This window comes from Mercenaria mercenaria, chromosome 1, assembly GCF_021730395.1.
Source record: "Mercenaria mercenaria strain notata chromosome 1, MADL_Memer_1, whole genome shotgun sequence".
Classification (NCBI taxonomy): Eukaryota; Metazoa; Mollusca; class Bivalvia; order Venerida; family Veneridae; genus Mercenaria; species Mercenaria mercenaria.
Genome location: NC_069361.1, coordinates 87,831,853 through 87,849,061, shown reverse-complemented (window position 1 = coordinate 87,849,061; position 17,209 = coordinate 87,831,853). Strand labels below are relative to the sequence as shown.

At 33.8% G+C, this 17,209-nt stretch overlaps 1 protein-coding gene across 6 annotated transcripts in view; it reads right to left on the bottom strand.

The window, feature by feature from the left end:
- Positions 1-624: 624 nt before the first annotated feature.
- LOC123531449 (uncharacterized) overlaps positions 625-17,209 on the bottom strand; it is a 107,208-nt gene continuing 90,623 nt past the window's right edge. For all 6 annotated transcript variants that reach the window (XM_045312433.2, XM_045312425.2, XM_045312452.2 and 3 more), the window contains 2 exons: positions 12,164-12,251; positions 625-811 (listed from right to left, as the gene is read on the bottom strand). In XM_045312433.2, the coding sequence (XP_045168368.2) occupies positions 680-811; positions 12,164-12,251 (220 nt within the window). In that variant the 3' untranslated portion in view covers positions 625-679. The remainder of the gene's footprint in view (positions 812-12,163; positions 12,252-17,209) is intronic.

Below are 17,209 nucleotides of genomic sequence, written 5' to 3'. Positions count from 1 at the left end.
TCTAAGTGTGACCTTGACCTATAAGCTACGGACCTGGGTCTTGCGCACTGCATGTCGTCTTACTGTGGTACACATTCATGCCAAGTTATTTGAAAATCCATCCATCGATGACAAAGAATGGACCGGACACGCCATCAATGCATATCCTTTAACGTCATAAGTGTGACCTTGACCTTTGAGCTACGGACCTGGTCTTGCGCACATGCAACGTCGTCTTACTGTGGTACACATTTCAATTGCCCAATTATTTGAAAATCCCTCATCATACAAAGATATTGACCGGACCACCCATCAATGCACTATCCTTAAACGCTAAGTGGCCTTGACTTTGAGCTACACTGGTCATTGCCATGCACGTCGTCTTACGTGTACAATTCATGCCAGTATTGAAAATCCATCCATCGATGACAAAGATATGGACGGACACGAAATTGCGGACAGACGACAGACCGACAGACTGACAGACCGACAGACTGACAGACGACAGACGGTTCAAAAACTATATGCCTCCTTCGGGGCATAAAACAATAAACCTATTAAATAACATCTATAACATCACATTGAAATTGCATACTGTATCACAGAAAATACTCGAGTATCCTCAACTGCACAATCTACAGTTCTAATTCAATGGCAAGGTCAGAGGTCAAGGTCAGCAACTTATTTTCAGCACAGAAGGTCAAAGTGTAGGACATTCCTGGTGGAGCTGTTTTATTTGCTCTTCCTCTGTAGTTTTCTTCCTTGGGTCAAACAGATCCCAGATTCTGATACTACCATCATCACTACAGCTTACAATACGATCCCCACTCACCTGCAATATATAAAGGTCAAGGTCATTCCTCTGAGAAATTGTATAAAATATATTGCACTCTATCAGGGAAAACAATATCAGGCACAATATATGAGACTAGGACATGTAAGCATGAGGTCAGGAAATGTAAACATATGAGACCATGAAATGTAAACATATGAGACCATGAAAGGTAAACATATGAGAACATGAAATGTAAGCATATGAGACCATGAAATGTAAACATGGTACCATGAAATGTAAATATACGAGACCATGAAATGTAAGCATATGAGACCATGAAATGTAAGCATGGTACCATGAAATGTAAACATATGAGACCATGAAATGTAAACATATGAGACCATGAAATGTAAGCATATGAGACCATGAAATGTAAACATGATACCATGAAATGTAAACATAGGAGACCATGAAATGTAAACATATGAGACCATGAAATGTAAACATATATGGCTAGAAAATGTAACCATATGAGAATAGGAAATGTAAACATTGAAGCCAGGAAATACAAACATAAGAGGCCAGGACATGTAAACATCTGAGACTAGGAAACAAAATCTACTTATTCTTTGTGGCTCTTATCCATGTCTAGAAAACTGTCTATAGTTCTAAGAAACTGTGTACTTTTTGTCATATTTTACTGCAAGAGTTTATAAAGCTGTGCATTTCTAACAAGCTAAGCTGTGTAAAAATTGTCAAAAAAATGCTGTCAAAACAGCATGGCTATAAAACTTCTTAATTTGGATAATAAATTTGTTTTGTTATAAACATTGTAATATGTTTAATGCTTACCAAATCTTATTCACATAAGCTCTGGCCATCAATTAAAAAGCACCCTGGAAATCTAAACTAGTATTATCAAAAGACTAAAACTAGTATTATAAAGAGATTTTAAACCTGTATTGTTACAAGGTGAAAGCACATCATCTTTAATTTGTCAGTAGCACCTGGGTATATCATATAACCAGAAGCATTTGTTCAAATAAGGAATAAAGTAAATAGTTAACAGGCTCATTATTCATGTAAAGATTTATCACAAAATGTATTCACATCCAACAACAAATCTGATATTTGGTAAATGAGCTATCAGAGGTAATAAATCAAAAAATTCCATGTGTTTTACAAAATGATTTTATCAGGCCCAGAAGGTGACACTGCTTTTTGTATGGTCTGCATCCACGAGATTTATTTCATAATTAAAAAATTAGGTTGTATGTGTTGTGTTAAAGTTTTGTGAACCTATTCTATCCAATTTAGCTAAGTGCAGCATATTGTTGTTGTTGTATTCATTTGAATTTTTCTTAAATGACCAAAGCTTTCCATGTGTTTGTATCAGCACATTTCTATCATGATGCCTTATATTGCCAATTTCAGGGTCAAGGAAACAAAATTACCATGTAATATCTACTGAAAGGTCAAAACTTACAGTAAGTTCTGATAACTACTGGTTTCTTTTTAAGTACCACTGTATTGCAACTATATTTAGCCAATAAAAAACCTCAAGGTAAACAGAGTTTGGAGTTGAATACACCAATTAGCTTCAAGTTAAGCAACAATTCAACAATGTTACTCCATCAACAGCCTTGTATGACTGCAATTTTAATCTGCTTCAAAAATAATAGTTTGAAGACCAGTCTAAGAATTTAACAATGCCATTGGTCAATTTCAAACTGTGTTCAGACACAACCAATCAGATTTTGAAGTTCTGAGACTGGTTCCCAGCTTTCTGGGACCCTGACACAAGTGACTGATCTTCACAGACAAAACAATGCTACTAATATATTACATATAAGTCACTTCCTGCTGCAATTGATGAATCACACTTTTTAAAATATATTATGAAAGAAGAATGATTGTCTGTAATATAAAAACAGTCCTGATCAATCTAAATGTGGTACTGCCCAGATTTTGATGAAAACTTTTACAATTTTTATTGCAACAATTCCCCCTTCAACAGAAAACTAGTGTTTGGGTTTCATTCACTAGATTAAGTGACAGATAGATAATTAAGCAATAAATGTCAACTAATCTGTAATATACTAATCTATTCACTTAAGTCTCATTCAAGAAACTGATGAGCACCTTTTTAAATGAGGTTTTCCTGTCTTTAGGAATGACTGTACTTTCTCAAAGTGATAGAACACCAGAGGACAAAAATATTTATAGATTTATACTTTAGACAGCAAAGAGTTCCAAAAAATGAACTTGTAACTGTCCAGTAAGAACAAAGACATTAGAAATTTCACAACAGGCCACGCTATTTCGTCACATTTATTTCTCTGTAATTTCATACCAGTTCTCATCATAACAGGTCAAATTCTTCTGTATCACTTATTTATCTGTAATTTCATACCATATCACCCTTTTGTCTCAGTTATTTATCTGCAATTTCATACCAGACCATACTCTTTTGTCTCAGTTATTTATCTGTAATTTAATACCAGACCATACTCTTTTGTCTCAGTTATTCATCTGTAATTTCATACAATGCTGTACTCTTTTGTCTTTATCTGTAATTTCATACCAGACCATACTCTTTTGTCTCAGTTATTCATCTGTAATTTCATACAATGCTGTACTCTTTTGTCTTTATCTGTAATTTCATACCAGACCATACTCTTTTGTCTCAGTTATTCATCTGTAATTTCATACAATGCTGTACTCTTTTGGCTTTATCTGTAATTTCATACCAGGCCATACTCTTTTGTCTTTATCTGTAATTTCATACCAGGCCATACTTTTCATCTCACTTATTCATCTGTAATTTCATATCAGATATCAGGCCATTCTATTTTGTCTCATTTATTCATCTCTAATTTTATACTAGGCAATACTCTTTTGTCTCAGTAATTCATATGTAATTTCATAACAGGCCATACTCTTTTGTCTCACTTATTCATCTGTAATTTCGTAACTGGTCACAAACTTTTGTCTCACTTATTTATCTGTAATTTCATACAAGGCCACGTCTCACTTATTTATCTGTAATTTCATACAAGGCCACACTCTTTCATTTCGCTTATTTGACAGCAAGTTCATTCCAGGCTACACTCTTGTTTCACTTATTTGACAGCAAGCTCATACCATGGCCACATTATTTTGCTTCACTTCTTCAACTGTTATTTTTCATTCTTGATTTCATTCATGTTACTGTTGCCCCTCCATACAGCAGTTTCATAAAGAATGAAGTTTGTCTGACACCTAGCTTTATCTGATGACACACCAACATCAGAACAGTGGTGAACATGTTTGTGGTAATCAAGTTTTAAAATAGGCATTTTATCTATTGGGTGTAAATGTTACAAGAACACATTCACAAAGATTAACTAATGACCCAAGTCATATCATCAACAAATAAAACTTTATACTGTTTTTAATAAGTTTTGTTTATGTACAAAAAATGTTTACTTCATGTTTATATACATACTGTTCCATAGATGTTTGTAATTTCAAATATGAAATTTGAACATGAATATATCTTTTAAGTTGAGGGATATATTACAGTAATCAGATTTTTCAACTTCTTACACAACAATAAAGTGAAAACTTTAATATCTGTCGGAGATAGGGTAAGACTTGCATTTTCTATGGATGACAAGGAGTGTAATTTATTGTGAGAGACGGAGTAATGCTTCCTAATTGTGAGAGATGGGGTAAGACTTGCTTTTTCTATGGATGTCTTGGAAAGTGTGTTCTTAATTGTGAGAGATGAGGTAAGACTTGCTTTTTCTATTGATTTCATGGAAAGTGTTCCTAATTGTGAGAGATGAGGTAAGACTTGCTTTTTCTATTGATTTCATGGAAAGTGTTCCTAATTGTGAGAGATGAGGTAAGACTTGCTTTTTCTATTGATTTCATGGAAAGTGTTCCTAATTGTGAGAGATGGGGTAAGACTTGCTTTTTCTATTGATTTCATGGGAAGTGTTCCTAATTGTGAGAGATGGGGTAAGGCTTGCTTTTTCAATGAATGTTATGGAAAAAGTGTTTTTTATTATGAGAGATGGGGTAAGACTTGCTTTTCAATAGATGTTATAGAAAGAGTGTTCTTCACTATGAGTGATGGGGAAAGACTTGCTTTATCTGTGGATGTCATGAAAAGAGTGTTCCTAATTGTGAGAGATGGGGTAAGAATTGATTTTTCTATGAGTAGGAAAGAGTGTAATATATTGTGGGAAATGGGGTAAGACTTGCTTTTTCTATGGATGTCATGGAAAGAGTGTTCTTCATTATAAGAGATGGGGTAAGACTTGCTTTTTCTATGGATGTCATGGAAAAAGCGTTCTTAATTGTGAGAGATGGGGTAAGACATGCTTTTTCTATGGATGTCATGGAAAGAGTGTTCTTTATTATGAGAGATGGGGTAAGACTTGCTTTTCTATGGATGTCTTGGGAAGAGTGTTCTTAATTGTGAAAGATGGGGTAAGACTTGCTTTTTCAATGGATGTCATGGTAAGAGTGTTCTTTATTATGAGAGATGGGGTAAGACTTGCTTTTCTATGGATGTCTTGGGAAGAGTGTTCTTAATTGTGAAAGATGGGGTAAGGCTTGCTTTTTCTATGGATGTCATGGAAAGAGTGTTCTTTATTATGAGAGATGGGGTAAGACTTGCTTTTCTATGGATGTCTTGGAAAGAGTGTTCTTAATTGTGAGTGATGGGGTCAGACTTGCTTTTTCTATGGATGTCTTGGGAAGAGTGTTCTTAATTGTGAAAGATTGGGTAAGGCTTGCTTTTTCTATGGATGTCATGGAAAGAGTGTTCTTTATTATGAGAGATGGGGTAAGACTTGCTTTTCTATGGATGTCTTGGAAAGAGCGTTCTTAATTGTGAGTGATGGGGTAAGACTTGCTTTTTCTATGGATGTCTTGGGAAGAGTGTTCTTAATTGTGAAAGATGGGGTAAGACTTGCTTTTTCAATGGATGTCATGGAAAGAGTGTTCTTTATTATGAGCGATGGGGAAAGACTTGCTTTATCTATGGATGTCATGAAAAGAGTGTTCCTAATTGTGAGAGATGGGGTAAGAATTGATTTTTCTATGAGTAGGAAAGAGTGTAATATATTGTGAAGGACAGAATAAGACTTGCTTTTTCTATGGATGTTCTTTATTATGGGAGATGGGGTAAGAATTGCTTTTTCTATGGATGTCATAAAAAGAGTGTTCCTAACTGTGAGAGATGGTGTAAGAATTGATTTTTCTGTCAGTAGGAAATAGTGTAATATATTGTGAGAGATAGAATAAGTCTTGCTTTTTCTATAGATGTCTTTATTATGAGAGATGGGGTAAGACTTGCTTTTTCTATGATTGTCATGGAGAGAGTGTTCCTAATTGTGAGAGATGGGGTAAGACTTGCTTTTTCTTTGGATATCATGGAAAGAGTGTTGCTAATTGTGAGAGATGGGCTAAGGCTTGCTTTTTCTATTTTTCTATGGATGTCATGGATGGAGTGTTCTTTATTATGAGAGATGGGGTAAGGCTTGCTTTTTCTATGGATGTCATGGAAAGAGTGTTCTTTATTATGAGAGATGGGGTTAGGCTTGCTTTTTCTATCGATGTCATGGAAATAGTGTTCTTTATTATGAGAGATGGGGTAAGGCTTGATTTTTCTATGGATGTCATGGAAAGAGTGTTCTTTATTATGAGAGATGGGGTAAGGCTTGATTTTTCTATGGATGTCGTGGAAAGAGTGTTCTTTATTATGAGAGATGGGGTAAGGCTTGCTTTTTCTATGAATGTCATGGAAAGAGTGTTCTTCATTATGAGAGATGGGGTAAGGCTTGCTTTTTCTATGGATGTCATGGAAAGAGTGTTCTTTATTATGAGAGATGGGGTAAGGCTTGCTTTTTCAATGGATGTCATTCTTTATTATGAGAGATGGGGTAGGAAAGAGTGTAATATATTGTGAGAGACAGAATAAGTCTTGCTTTTTCTATGGATGTCATGGAAAGAGTGTTCCTAATTATGAGAGATGGGGTAAGACTTGCTTTTTCTATGGATGTCATGGAAAGAGTGTTCGTTATTATGAGAGATGGGGTAAGGCTTCCTTTTTCTATGGATGTAATGGAAAGAGTGTTCCTAATTGTGAGAGACAGGGTAAGACTTTCTTTTTCTATGGATATCACAGAAAGCTTTATTTACTGCAAGTGACTGGGTATGACTTGCATTTTCTATGGCTATCGTGGAAAAATTGTGTTACTTATTGTGAGAGATGGGGCAAGGACTGTAACTTCATCTAAGATAAGTACAAAAGCTCAAACTGCTTCCGGTGAAAAAACGCAATATAATTTTATAATGCACTGAGCGAATTGAATAACTGTTGATTTGATCTATGTTTATTAGTAAAGATTGTGAAAATAGAAAAAGACTTTATCCAATAAAACATTCTTAACTATGATACACATGGTCATATTGCATAACTCTAGGTGTAAATCAATTTAAGCTGCGTATGTGTTGTATTGTAACCGAAGATCCTAAGATAGTATTACTCGCAGGTCAGAAAGGTACCTCATAAAAACATGCAACAGACAATACTGCCGAAACTCAATATGGTTATAGGGTCTGAAATTGTAGGTACAACTATAAAGAAAGGAATATATCCAATGTTTCAGATTGAATTACAACACCCCCTACCATGACATTTAAATATGGATGATTAAAGCATGATTAACTACTTGAAAACTGCTAAATACCTGTATAACAGGTGCAAGCTCATTTGAATTCTAGTGAAACATAAGTCAAAACTTCATATATTCCAACTCTATTTGTTCAAACCTCTCTGGTAATGACATTATGACAGGAAGAAAGAAGTTAAGCTAGTGTAAGCAGCATGCCAACGATAATTTGGTTAAAAATTCCATTCAGAGTTTGAGAGTAATTTTGTAATGATAAATGAATCTACTTAAAATTCATGTGAAAATAACTACATTATGGCAATGCGTACTAATATTTCAAATTATTTTGACTAAAGGTACATTGAACATTTGCCGCATTTTACATTCCTCGTTAACTAATTGCAGGAAACAACCACATGTGTGTGTAAGAGCAACATAGAATTATTGGCATAATTTCTGACTGGCAAATTTTTCATCTTTGTGTTTGTAGAAAGCTGTTGAGACATTGTGATAAAATGGAATGAAATAAAACCAAAGAAATATGAAAGTATATTTAGTGCTTCCACTAGCCCATTACACAGATATGCAGGAAGTCTCAATGTAGTTTTTACCCATTTGAATGCATAAAAAACAGCATTCAATCCTATATTTACATTTGTATATTAAATTTTGCTTACTACAAAAATAAGTGGTGTGAATATCCGAAAATGAAAATAAATGTCAGAATACCAAGCTTTGCAACAACTAAATTGACCCAACAGACAATACTGCAGAAACCCAATATAGTAATACAGTCTGAAATAGTAGTTACAGCTATAAAGAAAGTATAAAACTACAAAGACCAAAAAAGACCCATCCATGTTAAATGGTATAATTCGGCTTCAGATAAAAAAAAAGTCCCAAGTTCCTCATGCTTATTTAATATATCTTTAAATTCAGGAAAAATTCATAAAGTAGTTATAACTTTTTCTTGAAATTTTAGTTCCAGTTTTGAAAGTCTTTTTTTGAAGTGAAGCCATTTTGTTCATGGCTTTTTGTTGATGTCAGATCTCTTGTGCAATCTTGCAGAAAGGGATATCCTTGATATTGCACAAATGTTGTTAAAAAACAAAATAAACGCTTTTTCTTTCTATACAAAATATACAGTGTCTGTAAATATCATCATATAAGGAAGAGTATTAAAGGTATATTAGACCCAAATTTCATATCTGAAAACATGATCAGTTACTACATATAGTTTATTTAAATATAAACCTAACAAGTTTATGTGTATCAACAGTACTATGCATTATATTTTAAATAGTACACATTGTATATATGTACAGCTAAACACAGTATAAATGTGTACAGCCGCTATAAAACAGGAAGACTTTTCTAACATATGACACTTAATTATGAATTCAGCTCTATACATACAATTAATATATATATTTAGTAAATTAAAATTCATTTTAAGACGATTTTCTACATTTGAAGTAATTAATACTTAAAGATAAAATATTTTAGTGAAAGATGGCCATTGGATATCTTTGTGTTGTTCAACCATATATCTCATTTTACCTTGTTGTGTTTCATAGCTAAATTTTTCAAAGAAAGTAATTAAAATCTCACATAAAACAAAATATGAGCTGCGCCATGGGAAAACCAACATAGTGCATTTGCGACCAGCATGGATCCAGACCAGCCTGCGCATCCGCGCAGTCTGGTCAGGCTCCATGCTGTTCGCTTTTAAAGCCTATTGGAATTGGAGAAACTGTTAGCGAACAGCATGGATCCTGACCAGACTGTGCGGATGCGCAGGCTGGTCTGGATCCATGCTGGTCGCACACCCACTATGTTGATTTTCCCATGGCACGGCTCATATATAAATAAGAAAGAAGTTAATTAAAACATAACTAAACAACAAAAATAAATACATAAATACCTTAAGATAAAAGAAAACCACAAAGGTGTATGTCGGCTTTTAAAATTAATTGATTGCAAAACAATTATTTATCAGGATATAAATTCTAAGAAATTTATTAATAAGTTGAACAAAAAAGTGTCTGCAACTGTTTAGAGACAGAGAGCAGATATTAAGGGCTGTATGTTTTTGTCTGGACCAATTATACAAACATCATATTGTTGAGATTTTATCAAAGGAAACCTTTTGTGATACAAAATTCTATTTTCCATTTCAAATTTAATTACAGTTAATCATTTAAATGCGCTGAATTAACCTTTATCCTGCTGGTGGCAAGGACTTCTGCCTTTGCAACCAGTGCAGACCAAGATCAGCCTTCACATCCGTGCAGTCTGATCATGGTCTGCACTGCTCGCTATTCAGTCATTAAAGTTTCCGTGAACACCCCTTTGATAAACAAGTGGTACTGCCCAAATTGAATGATGGACCAATCCTTTTCAGAAATTTAGCAGGGTAAAGGTTAAGACTGCTACCATTTCCCAAAGGTATCTATTTTTTTTCCCTTATTTACGACCAAACTTAAAAGACGTATCATGATGTTCTTTATTTTTTTATATATCAACATGATATACACTCATTCCAAAAGCTGAAACTGTTATCTCATAAAAGCCACTATTGTTTTTGGCCACTCTAACTGGTATCATGCCTACATCATTATTGACAAAACTGAAAAATATAGCTAGACATTAAGATTTCCTTGAAGTATGAAGTACATATGAGCCGCGCCATGTGAAAACCAACATAGTCAGTTTGCGACCAGCATGGATCCAGACCAGCCTGCGCATCCGCGCAGTCTGGTCAGGATCCATGCTGTTCGCTAACAGTTTCTCTAATTCCAATAGGCTTTGAAAGTGAACAGCATGGATCCTGACCAGACTGCGCGGATGCGCAGGCTGGTCTGGATCCATGCTGGTCGCAAACCCACTATGTTGGTTTTCTCATGGCGCGGCTCATATGTTTACATATTTGTGTCATGATGAACAGTCATAGATCATACCATGTCTGGGCCTCTACCAGACATCAAGTGGGTGTTTATGGCCGTACTGAGGAATACCTCTGGTGTCATACATATTTTTTGTTTCTATTTTACATTCCTAAAACTTTATTCTCCTCTAAGTTATTCCTTCATGCATAAAATGCCAAACTTGTATGACATGAAAGTTTGTTTTAATAATATTTCTTATTTGTTGTTTTTTTCTTTTTTCTTTTTGTATTTTGAAAATGCATAGTTTTTAAAGAAAGTGGGATGTCAGATTTTGGTCAAATAATGGAACATTTAGAAAGTCTGAACATTTTTACCCTTACTCATTATTATATTAACTAAGCAGTGAGTACTTAAAGCATGTTAGATATTGAGTGAAAGTATTTTTTTTAATTTTAATAAAATAAAAATAAATTTGATAAAGATGCCTTCATTACAGAATAACTGAAATATAAAAAAACATTTATATTACACCTGCCAAAGAATTCCCTTGAAAATTACATATATATAGCAACAATGTAACAGAAATACCTAAATTAATACTTATTAATACCTCCCTTTTGTCTATCTAATTTATGCAACCAATATTGAAATTTGCCTATAATTTTTAAGACTGCAGAAATATGTAAATAGCTACCAAATGAAAATCTGATACAGGCATTTCTATTGAAATAAAAATATGTTGCCTTTTCAGTATTTACACTTTTAGTTTAGGACTTTTAATTAAAGACTTTCTGACAGAATCAGGCTCCGTGTAATAAACCATTTTGTTCCTGAACATTATTTCACAGACTAACAAAACTGAAAAAATTCAACAAAAGGTTGCTTTAACAAGATTGACCATAGTAGGGATTTTTCATCCTGTCATTGAATAGTAAATATCTCATCATGAAACTGCAGTAACGAACATTTTTTGAAGGTTATTTCTAGTGTATATTGTGGACTCTATGTGGAGTTTTAAGAGAAGAACTTTGTAGAGTGCTAGCAAGCGCCTAACCAACATTGAAAGGAAATACATATTTCTTCTTTTTTGACAGCTTCTGAATTAACACTCTTGTTTTTTTTTCTATGAGTGCTCAATTTCAAATGGGTATATTTCTAACAGATAAAGGAGATCAATTCACAGTGGTGGGGCGAGGTCAAAGCTGAAAGGATTCTTGTATCGACTATGTATATCTATGTCCACCTAGGCACACAAACTTCTAATAGTATCTCATATTGTACCACACTTAAAGACATTCTATCCCATCTACCCTGTTAAATATAACAAAATTAGAATGAAGTTAAATGTTTGCAAGACCCGAAACTGACAAGATCCTAGCCTTGTCACATACCGTAATTTACGAGCCATATCAATTATGATTTTACAACACTACCAATATTGTAAAAAGGTATTTCTGTCCAACAAATGAGGTTTTATCTGAGGTATATTTCACCTGGGTATACCAACTTGTCATATGATACAAAGTAAGGTTGAATTTCATGCAGGATCAAAAGTCAGCTTTGATCTAGTGTCAAGTGTACGATAAAACTTGGAAGATATATAGGAAATCTTGCCGGCACTGCAGGGGGGTACCACTGTCAACGGCCTTGTTTGAAACTATTACATGTTATGCAAAGTATTTAAATAACATACCTGTAGAAAAATTATTACCCGATATTAGTTTTGCTTCATTCTAAATCATATATTATCATCCATATGTTGTCAAAGCATGGAGACATGTCTTTTTCTATAGTAATCTGTTCACTGTTGGAGAAAAAAAATCTTAAAATATTTTTTTTTTAAAAATACAAACCTTAAGGTCTTTTACTGGCCCCTTGTGGCCCTGCAACAATCTAACACTTGTCATTGTAACAAGATCCCATTCTCTGATTGTTCCATCACTGAAAAAAAGAAGAAAATACAATAAATAAAATTTGATCTCTTCAAGATTGTATTCAAATTATAAGCAAATTAGGGGTGATTTCTTCTTATTATTTATTTCTTAATACAAATTTAATTTTATACTGTGAGCTGTATGCCTCAAATGCTGTTATTTCCATTTTTTTTTACAATAGTCTAACCTTTAAACTGCTGAAGTGACATTATATATGTTTTGGCTTTTCTATTACTTTTCTTAAGGTCAAGATTCAAGAAGACAGAAAACAAAGAAAATTAAGAATTCAAACAAAACTGCTGACTTTCAAGATGTGGTATCTAAAAGCCTTAAAATGTGACAAACTGATGGTCTAGTGGTAACACACATAACTGCTAATTCAGAGGTCCAAGGTTCAAATTGTGGCTCTGGATATTTCTGAGACACAAGTCAGTATCTCCCCAACATCCCAGAACTAAAAGGCCAGTACTAATTCTACCCATAAAAGAGGGATTCAACTCTAGCAATGCTTTACACATCGCAAGTTAAAGAACCAAAAAGCTAGTGTATTGCACACCCTGAACCCTTGTATTAAATTGTTCTCTCAAAATTATCTGCACCCATCAGGTATTTGCTAGTAAAACCTAACCACTCCAAGTCGTAATGGTAAGTGACTGCTCATGTGCAAGAAGAAAGCAAAAACAGAACCAAACATCTCTAGATTTCAGATTATATGTTCTTCACTCTTTTACCATTAATGAGTTTATGCCTCCTAATATTTGTAATTTTCAAACAGAATTAAAAGTATTTGTAATATTACTACCTCATCCTGTGTCAGTGACTTTAATAACAATATTACTACCTCATTCTGTCTCAGTGACTTTAAGAACAATATTACTACCTCACCCTGTCTCAGTGACTTTAAGAACAATATTACTACCTCATCCTGTGTCAGTGACTTTAATAACAATATTACTACCTCACCCTGTGTCAGTGACTTGAATAACAATATTACTACCTCATTCTGTGTCAGTGACTTTAAGAACAATATTACTACCTCATCCTGTGTCAGTGACTTTAATAACAATATTACTACCTCATTCTGTCTCAGTGACTTTAAGAACAATATTACTACCTCACCCTGTCTCAGTGACTTTAAGAACAATATTACTACCTCATCCTGTGTCAGTGACTTTAATAACAATATTACTACCTCACCCTGTGTCAGTGACTTTAAGAACAATATTACTACCTCATCCTGTGTCAGTGACTTTAAGAACAATATTACTACCTCATCCTGTGTCAGTGACTTTAATAACAATATTACTACCTCACCTGTGTCAGTGACTTGAAGACAATATTACTACCACATCTGTTCAGTGACTTAAGAACATATTACTACCACATCCTGTGTCAGTGACTTTAAGAACAATATTACTACCTCATTCTGTGTCAGTGACTTTAATAACAATATTACTACCACATCCTGTGTCAGTGACTTTAAGAACAATATTACTACCTCATTCTGTGTCAGTGACTTTAATAACAATATTACTACCTCACCCTGTGTCAGTGACATTAAGAACAATATTACTACCTCATTCTGTGTCAGTGACTTTAATAACAATATTACTACCTCACCCTGTGTCAGTGACATTAAGAATAATATTACTACCTCATCCTGTGTCAGTGACTTTAAGAACAATATTACTACCTCATTCTGTGTCAGTGACTTTAAGAACAATATTACTACCTCATCCTGTGTCAGTGACTTTAAGAACAATATTACTACCACATCCTGTGTCAGTGACTTTAAGAACAATATTACTACCTCATCCTGTGTCAGTGACTTTAAGAACAATATCACTACTTCATTCTGTATCATTGACTTGAAGAACAATATTACTACCTCATCCTGTGTCAGTGACTTTAAGAACAATATAACTACCTCATCCTGTGTCATTGACTTGAAGAACAATATTACTATCTAATCCTGTGTCAGTGACTTTAAGAACAATATTACTACCTCATTCTGTGTCAGTGACTTGGAAGAACAATATTACTACCTCATCCCATGTCAGTGACATTAAGAACAATATTACTACCTCATTCTGTGTCAGTGACTTGAAAGAACAATATTACCACCTCATTCTGTGTCATTGACTTTAATAACAATATTACTACCTCATCCTGTGTCAGTGACTTTAAGAACAATATTACTACCTCATTCTGTGTCAGTGACTTCAGTAACAATATTACTACCTCATCCTGTGTCATTGACTTTAATAACAATATCACTACCTCAACCTGTGTCAGTGACTTTAAGAACAATATTACTATCTCATCCTGTGTCAGTGACTTTAATGACAATATTACTACCTCATTCTGTGTCAGTGACTTTAATAACAATATTACTACCTCATCCTGTGTCAGTGACTTTAATAACAATATTACTACCTCATCCTGTGTCATTGACTTTAATAACAATATCACTACCTCTACCTGTGTCAGTGACTTTAAGAACAATATTACTACCTCATCCTGTGTCAGTGACTTTAATAACAATATTACTACCTCATTCTGTGTCAGTGACTTTAATAACAATATTACTACCTCATCCTGTGTCAGTGACTTTAAGAACAATATTACTATCTCATTCTGTGTCAATGACTTGAAGAACAATATTATTACATTATCCTGCATCTGTGACTTGTAGAACAATATTATTACATGAGAACAATATTAGTATATGTACCTCACACTGTGTCAGTGACTTGAAGAACAATATTATTACATGAGATCAATATTAGTACATGTACCTCAGACTGTGTCACTGACTTGAAGAACAATGTTTCCACATGAGAACAATATTATTACATGTACCTCACACTGTGGCATTGACTTGAAGAACAATATAAATACATGAGAACAATATTATTACATGTACCTCACACTGTGTCATTGACTTGAAGAACAATATAACTACATGAGAACAATATTATGACAAGTACCTCACACTGTGTCACTGACTTGAAGAACAATATCATTACATGAGAACAATATTATTACATGTACCTCACTATTATTACATGTACCTCACACCATGTCACTGACTTGAAGAACAATATCATTACATGAGAACAATATTATTACATGTACCTCACACTGTGTCATTGACTTGAAGAACAATATAACTACATGAGAACAATATTATTACATGTACCTCACACTGTGTCACTGACTTGAAGAACAATATTATTACATGAGAACAATATTATGACATGTTCCTCACACTGTGTCATTGATTTGAAGAACAATATTATTACATGTACCTCACACTGTGTCATTGACTTGAAGAACAATATAACTACATGAGAGCAATATTATTAAATGTACCTCACACCATGTCATTGATTTGAAGAACAATATTATTACATGTACCTTACACTGTGTCATTGACTTGAAGAACAATATAACTACATGAGAACAATATTATTACATGTACCTCATACCGTCTCAGTGACCTGAAGAACAATATCACTACCTCACACTGTGTCAGTGACTTGAGAACAATTTTACTACCTGATTCTGCATCAGTGACTTGTAGAATAAGAAGAGACTGGGACAACAACTGGAATAGTTTTATAATTGTAAAAATAATCGAACAGCTGTATCAACTGAATTATTAAAGTTGTAAGACTTGGATGTTCCCCATCTTTCTTGGAGAATCAATTTATTAATTTCAGATGGCAAACAACTGGAATGGAATGTTATTTACATTCCCAATATTACATCGAAAGAATCTGAAAATTCATAACATAAACACCGTAATTACACAGGGACCTGTTCAAACTAGATGGCAACCTGACCAACACAACTTTATAATTATATGGCTTATAAAGATGTTTACTGAGTACAAATTTTCAACTTTTCACAGTGTAACAATGTTAATTTTGCATTCAACAAATATGCAGCCTGCACTATAAATGAAGAAAAAAGCTGGTGTTGTAGTTTTTTTGAGGAACTATTGTACTGAGGTTCAACTGTATTGCTAATTCCCTGTTAATCTCTTTTGTGTTAAACATAATAAAAAATTCTCTCTATAATTTTATAGGCCTCTAAAGATAAGTTATGTTTTATGGGCACTTTTGCACCTTGAATGATAACAATATAATGCTTATCTTAGGGGAGCATTTTGCTTGTTGGCTTCCTTCACTTACAGTTAAATCTGACATGTTAAGAACACATGTTGTATTTAAGATGATGAAATATGTTCCCCATATGCTATGCCTGTAAATAACCAATAAAACAGCAAGTGTTGTATGTTCCTTCTAATTATAGCTGAAATAATTATAAACCTCAGCATATAAAAGGCTTCCAACTTGTAGAAATTAATTACCTAATTAGTGAAATTTGTTCTTGCCTGTTGGTGGTACTTACAATCAAATAAATAAGGCAATGTTACAAAATCATTTCGTAGTTTTGATATGGTTATAGTTTCGTACTAGATTTTAAATCATATTTTAAAAGTAGATAAATAATTCGAGGGAGATCAGTAAAGCTAGCAGAGTTCCTTAATTTTGTACTAGTGCTGACTTGCTCCCTGCAAGTAACTGACAACTTCTCTACATGAATCAGAGGATGTGGAGGAATGTCTTCATACATCTGATTTCTGCCGTATTGTCATAAGGGCATACAACTCGCCCGTGAATCATCTAAGAAATACAATGTGAGAGGGGATCCTGGCACAAGTAATTAAATACTCATAAAGCTACTGGGATAATATGGTGGAATGTTGCTACTTGTTGATGTAGAGAAAACACTAAAACTGATATATAGTGCTTCTTTCCTGATCCTACTTCAATACATCACAACAAGTTGTAACATACTGAGCTAAATAAGCATCTATTTGTATCAAAACTTAATGAAGACAGACAATAAGTATTCTTTCAAAGTGTCACTGTAAGTAGATTACCTTCTTGTACA